General features: G+C 38.1%; 1 protein-coding gene across 1 annotated transcript; it reads right to left on the bottom strand.

Moving 5' to 3' along the window:
* Positions 1-3,620: 3,620 nt before the first annotated feature.
* Positions 3,621-11,840, bottom strand: LYRM7 (LYR motif containing 7). Its single transcript, XM_005530045.3, has 5 exons — positions 11,760-11,840; positions 9,760-9,832; positions 9,081-9,151; positions 6,550-6,631; positions 3,621-4,153 (listed from the first exon to the last, which is right to left on the bottom strand). The coding sequence occupies exons 1-5, from the start codon at positions 11,775-11,777 to the stop codon at positions 4,077-4,079; spliced, it is 321 nt and encodes a 106-aa protein (XP_005530102.1). The 5' UTR covers positions 11,778-11,840; the 3' UTR covers positions 3,621-4,076.
* Positions 11,841-12,198: the final 358 nt, after the last annotated feature.

Genomic DNA, 12,198 nt, shown 5'->3' with positions numbered 1-12,198 from the left:
TCATTTTATGCAGTACTCAGACTACTTCAGCTCCTTCAGTTGACAAGACCTAAGGAAAGAAGACTAAATACTTACTCTAAGAAAAAAACTAAATACTTATATCACTGAAGTTGCTACAGGTTTGCTGATCTCATGTTACCTGAAAAACTGAAAACTCAGCTCCTTAAGGAAGGTACAAGCCACCTTTCCATATTAAACTTTTAATGCTACTTCCAGATCAAGTCTTTGTAAAGTTACTTTGCGGTTTAAAAGCATTCCCTGGAAAACTAGCAACTAAATGCTTCCTTTACCAAAGTGCACAGTAACAGAGAAGGGAATGAATTTTCCCCTGCTAAATTAGAACAACCACCTTGTTTCACCTGAGACAAGTTCAACACAAATCCTACCCACACAAACCCACACAAAAAATCAATTAGTAGATTAACTATCTATTAACCTGTGTTTTATGAACATCAGGCTATAGAGAACATACTAACACCATGTTTGTATCTATCTATCCTGATCTTCCAGAAAAACAACAACAACAACAACAAACCCTGAAGAAACCTTTTATTTTGAAATTGTTGAATAAAGGAGAGGGAAAGGTGGCTAGAACAAGACCAAAACTTGGTATTTAAACCAGAAATACTCTTTGGATGAATTTAATGCTCTCAATAAAGTTATAGTGTATCTGAAGTCAACACCTCACCAAAGATAATAACAAGGCAGAAGGCTCTAACAGCTGAATCTCTGGTAGACAATGCCATAAGCTGAAGTGCTTAGAATTTTGCTACATGGAATCGTTGAGGTGACATGTGTTCTGCCAAATTCTGTACACATGTGACTACCTTGAGGAGACCTAAAATTGGCCTGTAAAACACCAGGTCCTGCTAAGCAGTACTGCTGCTGTCTCTGTACAGGTCACAGACACACCCCACACTGCAATGTGTGCTGGTCAGACCACACTCACCTCTTGGCTGTGGCAGCTGAACTGTAGCAGATCTGAACAAGCACAGAGGCTTTTCCAAGAGCACATCCTGTCTGCCTGCAGAAGACCTCTATGGCTTGTTTTTTTTCTACAGACATGATTAAACTACAGTTTAAAGAACTATTACCTTTAAGGCATATCTTTTATGACTGATTATATATACCCTAGAAGGAAAAGCACATGCATTTGCTTTCAAAATTCTGGTGTTCCAGTAAACCTAAAAAACTTTAATGTGATTGTGTCACTGTGAGCCTATTCAATAACTTCTGTTATAAACAATCACCCTTTTCCCCTCCTAAGCCATTAAGTGAAAAGTCATTGCCCCTGAAATGACTTGAAAGGTTTCAGCTAAGACTTCAAACTTTGCAGAGATATTTAAGAGATTGAAAAGAGTAGTTCCTGTCTTTTTATTATTTGTATTAATTAAAAATTAATGTATATGTATATGAACACAGACCTAGCAATATCAAGAACAGATTCATACCCAGAGTGAAGTTAAAAAGGGAAATGGAAACTGGGATGATGGCTGGGTTCTGGAATGCAAACCAGCAGGTAAGCATGAAATAAGGGGAAGAGGAATAGCATGAAGAAGCCTTTAATTACCTTAAAAAGCAGCTGCTCATTAAGCAGGTTTGTGAGATTCTTTCAAGACTGAAAAGTTAAATTTGAAGAAAGCAAACACCTACTGGGCCCAGACAGCAACCAAGTCTGAGATACTTCCAGGCTCAGTAACACATTTGGATTCCCATTTACCCTGGTCAAGACAAGCCCTGGTTTCCTATTTAAGATCACATTGAATAAAGAGCATTGATAAGAGCAAGGCCTGTCAGCCTCTTACATCAATAGCCTTTTTTGTATCATCTTGATTTTCTTCATCTCAACACTGCAGAATTTGGTTTGTCTTTGCTGCCCAGGAATGCACAAAGACAGCAGGAACATGGAATATTAATGCACACACCATAAAGTTACTGCACAGGAGTGCAAGAACAATCATTCTGAAGACCAATAAACTGCACCAACTGTTTTTACAATGTGCTTTATTTTCACTAGTTGTGTATGTTATTCAAGTGAGTCATTCTGTATTTTTATTATGAGTATTCAAGGTATAAGTAAGATGAAGGAGACAAATGCCCATTGAATTGCAAGCTTGATACTGTAAGTGGACACTTTTCTTCTGCATTTCTATTGATGTATTCTTACTAAAAATAAAACCCTGAAACACATGACAGCAGAATGATACCAAAGCAATAGTCACATGAAAAATTTCCCCACTTGTGGCTCCCTCCAACAGCATATAGAAGACCACTATCTCCCACTGACATCACCAAAGTTTTTTACTATATGTTTTGCATGGTAACAGGCTACACTATTTTATATCAGTACTGAAAGAGTGAAAACTTACCAGGCCTCAGTTCTATAAAATCAGTATGAAGGATAAAATCTCTAAGGCTACACCCACAGCCTAAAGCAGTGGCTATGAGACGTGAATTCCCCCCAACTCCAACATGTCACAGGATGGATGTACACCTTAATGGCTGTAAAATTTCCCAGTCTTTCCAGACCCCTTTTTAATTACTTCTGCTTACAGGTTAGTAATTTCACCTGAGGAAACGCTCTGCTTTCTCTTTACTGTTGCCACTATCTTGTATTTTCTCTTTCTGGTGTATGACTCTCTTATGCCCCTTATGGGAAAAAAAGGCAATGTAGGCAGGCTGCAGAAGATGGGAAAGGATGTGAAACCAGACATAGCATATAGCTTGTCCTTAGGGAAGTAAACGATACCAGGGGCCTAGAACAGGACATCCCCTACAGACAGAGACATTTGTTTTGTAATGGAGCCATCGGAATACAACAAATGGCAAGAACTGCAGTCATTTTCATTCTATCTCCCATCACGTACCTGCTGCCTTTTAGCTACAAGTGCAGGGAGTACCAGTGCAATTCAAAGAGGGTTACTGACCTGTTTGAGTTACTGAGTATTTGCAGCTGGCTGCCCTGGCCATCACAGCCAGAGGCAACAGTTTTAAAGGAGTACTTGTCATACTGACATGATTTGTGAGAAAAGGAGACTGGATGGAGGCACTAGTTTTCTGGTTTACTCAGCCAGTGAAACTGAATCAGTACACACACAGATAAACAATTCTGACATCTTAGAGACTGAAAATAGATACAGCAGGACTCATGAGGTGAGACACATTATCAGACTATGTCACTTCTGTGTGAGGTACTTAGATCCTAGGGTGGTGCCTGCTATCAATTTTCACAAAGAAAATATTCTATGTAGCACTGCAGTTGTACCTTGCTCCAATTAAAATGGAAGTGAACTGATCATTGTGATGAATTCCACAAGAACCAAGGAAGTAACCTTAAAAAAAATGCAAATGATTAGGGCTTACTAACCAAACTTTTCATATAGTCACTCTAGGCAAGTTCACTTGCAACTAAACAGCAAGGCCCTTTTCTTTAGAAAATGCCTTAGTCACTCAATGATTACAAGTTAAAATGCAAACCATAAATTCATAAACCATATGATCTAAACCAACATCCTTAGGTTACGTTGTGGCTGGTTTCTCTTGTACTGTCATCTGAGAACTCAAACCCTAACATTCCTGTTCATTCCAGAATGTCTAGAAGAAAAACACTAGACATGCTATTTCACTGGTAAAGCATGAATAATTTATTCAAATAAACATTTTAAAACTCTCTCAAGCATCACAGTATGTCAGTGTACAACTAGTGACAACTTCAGAAGTCATGCTTTTGGTGCAAAGCATAAATTTAACATTAAATGCCACAAGATGATTTTTCATTACTTCAAAGAAGCTTAGGATTGATAATAAACTTAAAAATAAATATTATCAGTAGTAAGTACTGTATTTAATTTTTATATAGCTTTTAAAAACTCTGGATTGCTGGGAAAAAAATCTCTGTCTGATAGGCTGTCATAATCAAAAACATTCCTGGCTGAAGTAACACAATTCAGCAGTGTACTTTTAAGTTCTGTGAAAATATTACAATCTTCCACAGAACAAGTGTATGATGATATCCCGGCACTCAATAAAATCAGTGTGTTGATTTCAGTCTCTCTTTTCCTGGTAACAATACTTCCTCAGGATTCTTGCTTTTTTGTTGGTTTATCTAAGTAAGGAGTGTTGTCCTGCAGCAGATCTTTCCTGGGTATAAGTACTGAAATAGAAAAAAACCAAAATAGTAAGACTATAATCTTATGGAAAATACTATTTCAAATTCTAAAGGTGTTTTTACATTTACAAATGAAACATCCAGTTACTAAAATAAGGATCTGAACTTCTGTTAAGTGTACAAGTAGCATCATGATATCTCAGACAAAATCATACCAAGATTTTACTTTCAGCAGGTCACAATGTTTTCCTGTCTCCTTTTATAAGCATTGAAAATTTTGATATTAAGAAGCCATAAAAAATTATAAAGTTTTGCAGTAACTTTTAGCAGGGGGTGAAAAGCATTTTTATCAAGTCTGAGTCGTATTATGCTTCCTTCAGTAGTTTCAAAAATGAATACTGGATTTGACTTAACTCTCTCCCCCAAGTCTTGGAATCTAATCTGTAATATTTATCTTGTCACACTTTTTTTAAGGCCAACAGGAAAAGAAAGCACCTAATGAAAGTTACCACCACTACACTGTCACAGAATTGACTATTCTGTGTCCTTCATTACTGAGACCCCTGTTCTATTCAGTTGCAGGCCCGTGCTTTCTCTCGTCCTCCTGTGGCTGATACACCTGGCTGTCCTAGCCCCATCCCTACACACTCGCACAGGACTAGAACACAAGCTTGTATGTGAACGTGAATCCATTTGGCTTTTGCAAGGGAAGTTCTGCCTTACAGCTCCCAGCTGGAATTCTCTGAATGGCGCTTCAGAGGTTACCACAACATGCCTGGATTCCCGAGAGTCCCTCGGTCAATGCTTTTATAAAACAACAGCCTTATTATGACAGAAGCACAGGTAAGTCACAGGTTAAACTGTAAGACGTGAACAATAAAATGATCAGGTCATTCACTAGAGTGATGTCAAATGCTGAGTTCTACAGGTATTTTTGTTGACATGTCACTGTTCAACATATCTGTAAGTAACCTGTGAAGAAAACATTTTTAATTGTACAATCCTGAACAATTTCATTAAGGAAATGTCTTACCATGAAAAATAGCAAGACTTGACTGAGTAAATTGATGGACAAAATTACACCCTCAGACATGCAATGCACACAGGTCAAGAAAAATACTAACTTCAAAAAATAAATGGTAAGTTCAAAACTGATTATGACCACTCTGATGAGTTTAATGGGTACAATTTTGTAAAAATAAATACCTAACATGTATGCGTGGTAGCCAAAACTTAAATTTAGAATTAGCAGTGACTATTAGCAGGAATGCAGTTAAAAATGAAAAGAGAAAACATTATTGTGCCATGTTGTATGTATAAATGCCTCCTTGCCCACACTGTGCAGTGAATAGCAAGAATAATCACAAAAATCCTGTTGTTTCTGAGAGCTGTTTCACTGGGGAAGTGAACAAAAAGGAGGCAATAAAGGACTTAAAATTCTTTTTTTAATGATTAAAAAGGAACAGCTTGATGAAAATGAAAAGTAATTGAAGACAAGCCCACTGAAGATAATTAAACCCGAAAACATCCCTGACTGAGGAAGTGCTGCCAGGTGTGAACAGCTGAAAGAGGTGCAAATTCACTTTGTCTGTTTCTATTCTTCAACTCTTATCTGCCTGGAACCACTGTGGAAGACTTGACACTGGTCCAGACTTATCTTTGGCCTTGATTATAATTGCTGTTTTAAAGTTAAATGTTTTACCGAACCTAAAACTGAAAATTGGTGCAAAACTTAACAGACAACAATAAACGGAAGTAAAAGGAAACAATGTACACAGCTGAAGATTTCCTGTATTCTCTACAGCACAGTTGTATGCTGAGCCCACCTACTACTTCTCTTTTTGACTGCAAGATAAAAGAACTTCTAAACCAGGAATCAGGATTTCAGATGACAGACTTTGCATCGAGATAATCACTGTGTCACAAATTTTACACAGCATAACCTGAAACTGAAATTGCTGGAAAGAGGTTTTGGAAATGAGCACTCAATCCTCAGAGAAAAAGCTATTCTATGGTCAGTGTACATACTGCACTTGCTAATGCTCCTCAGGCAGCTCCTCCCTATTTGGTAGAGCAAGCATGTACAGATAGGTACTGTGGCTACTGCCTTTAGACATATGCTGACTCACTGGCCTGTACATGCACGATAATTAATTGCTGACCTTCCCAATAGTTACAGCTAGTTAACGGCATTAGAAGTAATCACTGCCTCTTTTCTACTAGCCTCCATTCTTCAAAACATTTGTATGGAAACTTTGTATCTTTGAAACCTCCACCTGTCCTAGGTAGTGACATTAATGAATAGCTTACATTATGAATTTCAGCAGAGAATAACAGACAGGCTATTTGCCTTAATATTCCTTTCCTTATTTTCACATTCTGTATTTATTTACTAAGTTATAACATATTTAAGTATCTTTTCAGCATGCAGGCTTACTCACCTATTTTGTCAGAAGCTGTGTGAACTGCCTGAATAACAGAAGTTCTGAGAATCACTTCAACATCTGAAGCTATTTTCAGAAGCTAGTAAAAGGAATAAGAAGCAAGGAACAACAGAGTAATTTAAATTATATGTGACTATTTCTGAAGATATTTTCCATACTAGACAACTATTCAAACAATAAAGTCATTTACTTGTACTACTCAGTTACTTATGTACTATGTATACACTGTTTTTACCTTGGGTATCCTGGAATAACTTACAGATTGATATGTAATTGACCTTGACATGGAGCACATACTCTGGCTCAGTAACATACACCAGTACATACATCTGTGTACCAAATTAAAACTGCAGACGAGTAAGGTGAAATGCAACTACAAAACCAATTAGCTAGTTTCCAATGATAAAGGACACTCACTCATGCCTCAGTAACATTTGACTTCCCATAGTGAAAGGGCAATCTCATTCTTTCAACACTACTGCTCCTGAAGTAAGGAGAGAAAAACAAGGGCAAAACAAGAATTAAGAATACTGAGGTTTCACAGAACTGTGCAGAAACAAGGCACTACCTAAAGACTACCCAAGGTATTAGTATTTGGCAAAAGGCCTAGAATTCCTTCCCTCACTAAGAGGATAAGCTGAAGCACCCTTGCTAGCTTTGCTGAGCCATTAAGAGAAGTCTAATACTTGTTTGCATTATACATGTGTCAGAAATAAATGAAATTGCTCAAGTGAGACATTTCAGGAGACATGCTCACACTAGGAAGCGGCACATACCAACAGAAGTGGATCTTTGCAAAGGCTAGAGCTCAATACTTGACATGTACACTGCACTTCTTCTCATGCTCTTCCCTTTTAAGGGCTTGGAGCAGGTACCCTCAAGTTCCCCCTGCTGAAAGCCCATTAGCAGGTAGGCTGTATGCTCCTGAAGCAGAGCTTCCTCTTTAGATTGACCTTAAGGGAATTCTTCCAGCTGCTCTGACACTTTACAAAACAAGACAAATCACAGGAAGTGGAAATAACCAAGGTGACTTCCTAAGTGCACTCCTGATCTGAACTAAAACTGGTTCATTGAGATTCAGTTACCACATTTCTCATTCTCATACTGTAGACAGTTACGTCGACCTCCTTATGTCACTGCAAGCTTGACATGTATAAGTACATACAAGTAAACACAAATACTCTATGTCATATTAGAATATACTGTAGCTCTCTATTCTGGCTGGTCAATATTCCATTTTTCAGTTGCTGTCCAAAGCAGAACACTAGCAGCACCAAGTTAATGTAAGCAAGCACCCAAACTTTCTCAAGTCCAGTATAAAACTTCATTCAGTTCCCCTGCAATCAAGTCTATTCAGTGTGTACATGTAATAAAGATGACACAGCTTCTGTGATGTTCTAGGAATGTGTAGCTGGGATTGAAGTCTAGTATTCCTTTCACTGACACAGTTAATAAAATACTAACTAACCCATACTAAAAAGACACATATGTGTATTTTGTAGGTTGCCTACAAAACAAATACAAATTTCAGAATTGCAGCAAATACTTTTCCTGTACATCTATTAAAAAAAACAACCCTGAACACATAATTTAGCTGATCAGACAGTGGTAACAAAAACATTGAGTATTATTTCGGAAATTCAGGAATTCCTAACTAAATGGTCAGAACTATTTATGTTACTATTCAGTGGTTGGTATGAAGAAAAGGTTTACATTTTATTTCTTCAAGGGACAGATGTAGGCACTTTCCTCCAACCAGTGCCCAGTGACAATGTAAATACAGTCTGACAAAAGGCTGAATGACAAGGACTAAGTTTTTCACTCTGTATGGATGTTAATAACTTACCTAAAATACATAAGTTCTGTTTCAGTTCACAGTAACTTTTAGAAAAAATGACTCGGCAGAAAGTGTTAAGGTGACAATTGAGTAAAGGAAACTAACTTGGTGAGTTAACAGAATTCTCTAATTATAAGGCATGATGAGGAAAGAAGAAGCAAAAATATCCCCGTACTATAATTAACATATACTACAACTACACTATACTACAATCAATCATATAATTTTGCTGGTTTTTGCCTTCCACAAAGATGCTGACTCATTTGTAATATGTGAGTAACTCAGCAGATTGATTTCTCTATTTGTTTCAATTTGCCTACACAACAATGATCAGGTAAACTTAAGTGACTACAGTGCATATAGATATTACTAGCAAAGCATAAAATATTTACATAAAAATTGCAACTTTAAACACTTTTTCCTATAATTTTATTAGAAACTTCAAAATACTCACACTGAACTATCAGAACACACTTTCTTCTTAAGTATTTTTGTATGCACAAAATTCTATAACACAGTATTAATACCACTGGAGGTATCTATATATTTATAAACAAAGACCCATGTAGAAGTCTTTCTAAACCAACATGGCTTTCATGATGCCTCAATGTGTTTAGAAATCCTTTAAGTACAAAACTAATTTCTAAATATTCTTACGTAAAGTGGAAAACAACAGAAAGCCAGAAAATACCTCATTAATCTTCTCTTCTGATGTCTCGTCTCGGTTATTTCTGAATTCTTCATTTATCTTTTGTCTTGCAGCTAAACAAAGCAAACAAAAAACTAAAGCATGAACAAAAATCATATTTTGAATTTGTTGCTGCCCCAAAGTTAAGAATCTTAAGTCCTTTCTGGCACCTTCCTGGGGCACTCTGATCAAAGAATTTCAATGTAAGATTTCCATGTAATTCACATGATGTCACATTTTAAACTGAATGGTGTACAAATATAATAAGACTCCAAATTTAGCATTTTGTATTGCATACACAAGGTACTAAAAAAGCAGGATTAATCCCTTGACAAAAAAACATACACAGAGAATTAATTAGTACAGCTAAACATGCTCTGGCTATACTAAAGAGAAGTTAAAAAATGTAAGAAAAGTATCTCCCAGGAAGATCAGGTACATTTAAAAAAGAGATGTTTCCCTTCCAAAATATGTGCTGAGTGCTTAAATCTAAGAACCATTTTTTTTGTTTTGAATTAAATATGTTGTTATGGTCACACAAGTTTTCCCAATTATTACTTGAAAATTATGGAAGTAATTTGAAGAAAGATTATGTTAAGAATTCTCTTTCTCTGTATTCTGAGGAGAAAGTTCCATGAAGTCCAGGTTAGCAAGCACACACCACACGAAACAAGTATCTCACCTTCAAGGGCTTTGGTATCATTTTTAAAAACTTCTTGCCGTGTTCTGTGTAATGACTTAAAAAGCTTCAAAACCTGCCAATACAATATCAATAGAATTAACTTATTTGCTTGCAGGACTGTTATTTAAAATGAACACAATACAAATGGTTGAAATTTAATGTTCTTTCCATTTAGTACAGAATTTGATATGGAATTACTGTGTAAGAGGCTTTACTTAAATTCCTGATTAGAACACTTGCAGCCAAAGCAGATGTAATGTCACCAAAATCTCAGACAGATCTAGATATTTCAAATTACCCTACGATGCTGGCACACAATTCTAAGTAATTATTTGGCATGATGGGAATATAATACTGAAAATACATGGACACAAGTATTATTTATTGTGCCGATGTCAAATAAAACAAGCATAACTGGAATAACTCTAAAAGTCAAGTTACTTGAAGTCATTATCAAGGTTACATCAGCTATTGAAAGACAGAAAAGGAAATGGCTCAAGTATTCTTACATAAAAATCTCCTACAGGTGGTGTGGCAAAACCAATGCAAAGGTCTTCCCTTAAATACAACTGTCAGGTCAGCAAATGAAAAGTAACTAAAAAACTTAGGATTTACAATGTAGATATGACACGCCCGAATATGTATGAAAAGCAAACCCCCCTGAGAATCACAGTTCATAGTCATTTGGTTTTGGTTGATCATTCATACAAACTGCAATGAGTTACAAAAATCCTCAAATCTTTATGAGACTTTTTTTGGTGTTTGCCACAGACTGAAAAGAATCTCTGACGAGCACCAGTAAAACCAAATCTTGGTAACAACATGCCTTTTGAAGCTTCTAGTACTTCCTATCATGTTTTGGTATCTCTAGAGGGCATAATTCCAAGTACTTCATAATAATCTCAAATTGTTTTCTCACGAGTAGTATTCCAAATGTTTTTTAGGATAGAGAACAAACACCATTCCCTAGATGGGTGAATCTGTGGAAGGTAAACTCATGGAATTAAAACACAACAAATAAATTTCTTGCTTTGCAGGTATTTTAACATCTCAAAATTTTTCTAATCCATAATATATTTGCCATTGCTGCAAACAGCAAATTAATATTACAAGCGATTTTATGTTGAACACGTGTATGGTATAACCTGAAGATTTTTATGGTTATTTTGAACAATTTGATGAGCCATTTTCAGGCATCTTCCAACCCTTACAGCAGTGTACAGCTTCCTCACGAGAGAAGGAGAGGCAGGCACCAATCTCTTCTCTCTGGTATCCAGTGACAGGATCCAAGGGAATGACCGGAAATTTTGTCATGGGACACTTAGGCTGGGTAGCAGGAGAAGCTTCTTCACCTAAAGGGTGGCTGGGCACTGGACAAGGCTCCCCAGGGAAGTGGTCACAGCACCAGCCTGACAGAGCTCAGGAGACTTTTGCCTAACTCTCTCAGGCACATGGTCCTCTACAAGACCAGGAGCTGGACTCGAACATTTCTGTGGTTCCCTTCCAACCAGGGATATTCTCTGGTTCAATTTCTCCAAAGCCCGCCTGGAAACTTTTCCCCACACCAGCCACAGAATACCCGTATTAGACGGTCTTGATCAAGATATATTAATGCAGATACCTCTGACCTCTACAGTCACCTGCGTTAACAGAGAGCAAATACTTATCGACTCTACTCCCAAAACTAGGCTTCAAGACACTTCTGACAGAGGCACCAACAGGACAATACACCGTAGCAATGAAAGGGCTTATTAATTCCTAGATCCTTGTTTTTCCCTATCTTACTCTCACAAGACGTGTATTTTAATCTCTGCTTGTCACATTTCGTTTCCTTTTCCCGCAATGGCCTTTGCGTCCAAACCGCTACTTTCTTTTACCTAGCTTTTTGTCCTTCTTGTTCTGAAGGTCTATGTCTTTTGGCTCTACAAAAGTTACAAGGCTCCAACCTCCCAGCACGAACAGTATGTATGTGCATGTGTATGTATGTGTGTGTCACTCGCCTGCCCGCGGCTCCCCATGGCGCCCGCCGCCTGCACCGGCACACCGGCAGAAGTGCCGCACCGGAAGTCACGAGACGAACCGAGCCGCGCCCTCCCGCGCCGCGGCCGGTGCGGCCGCCAATGCTGTCCTCCGGGCTCCGCCCGCTGCCGCCGGCGTTCCGAGAAGTGTTTGTGCCCCCGCCCCGCTGTCACCGCCGGCGGAGCCGACGCGGCCTTTACAGACTCACAGAAGGGACTTCCAGCTCACCACAGTGGGTCATTTGGTCCAATGTCCCTGCTCAGGCAGAGACATGCCAGAGCGGCTCTATCGGATCTCTCCTCATTGGGGAAGACTCCACAACTTCTCTGGACAATCTGCTCCTGTGCCCATTCACCCACGCACACAGTTCTTCCTCGTGTTCATAGAAACTTCCTGTGCATCGGTTTCTGACCACTGCCT

This window comes from Pseudopodoces humilis, chromosome 4 (assembly GCF_049639895.1).
Source record: "Pseudopodoces humilis isolate 2021_Gansu_Grassland_sample_001 chromosome 4, ASM4963989v1, whole genome shotgun sequence".
In the NCBI taxonomy this organism is placed as follows: domain Eukaryota; kingdom Metazoa; phylum Chordata; class Aves; order Passeriformes; family Paridae; genus Pseudopodoces; species Pseudopodoces humilis.
This window is presented reverse-complemented; position numbering and strand designations above follow the sequence as displayed.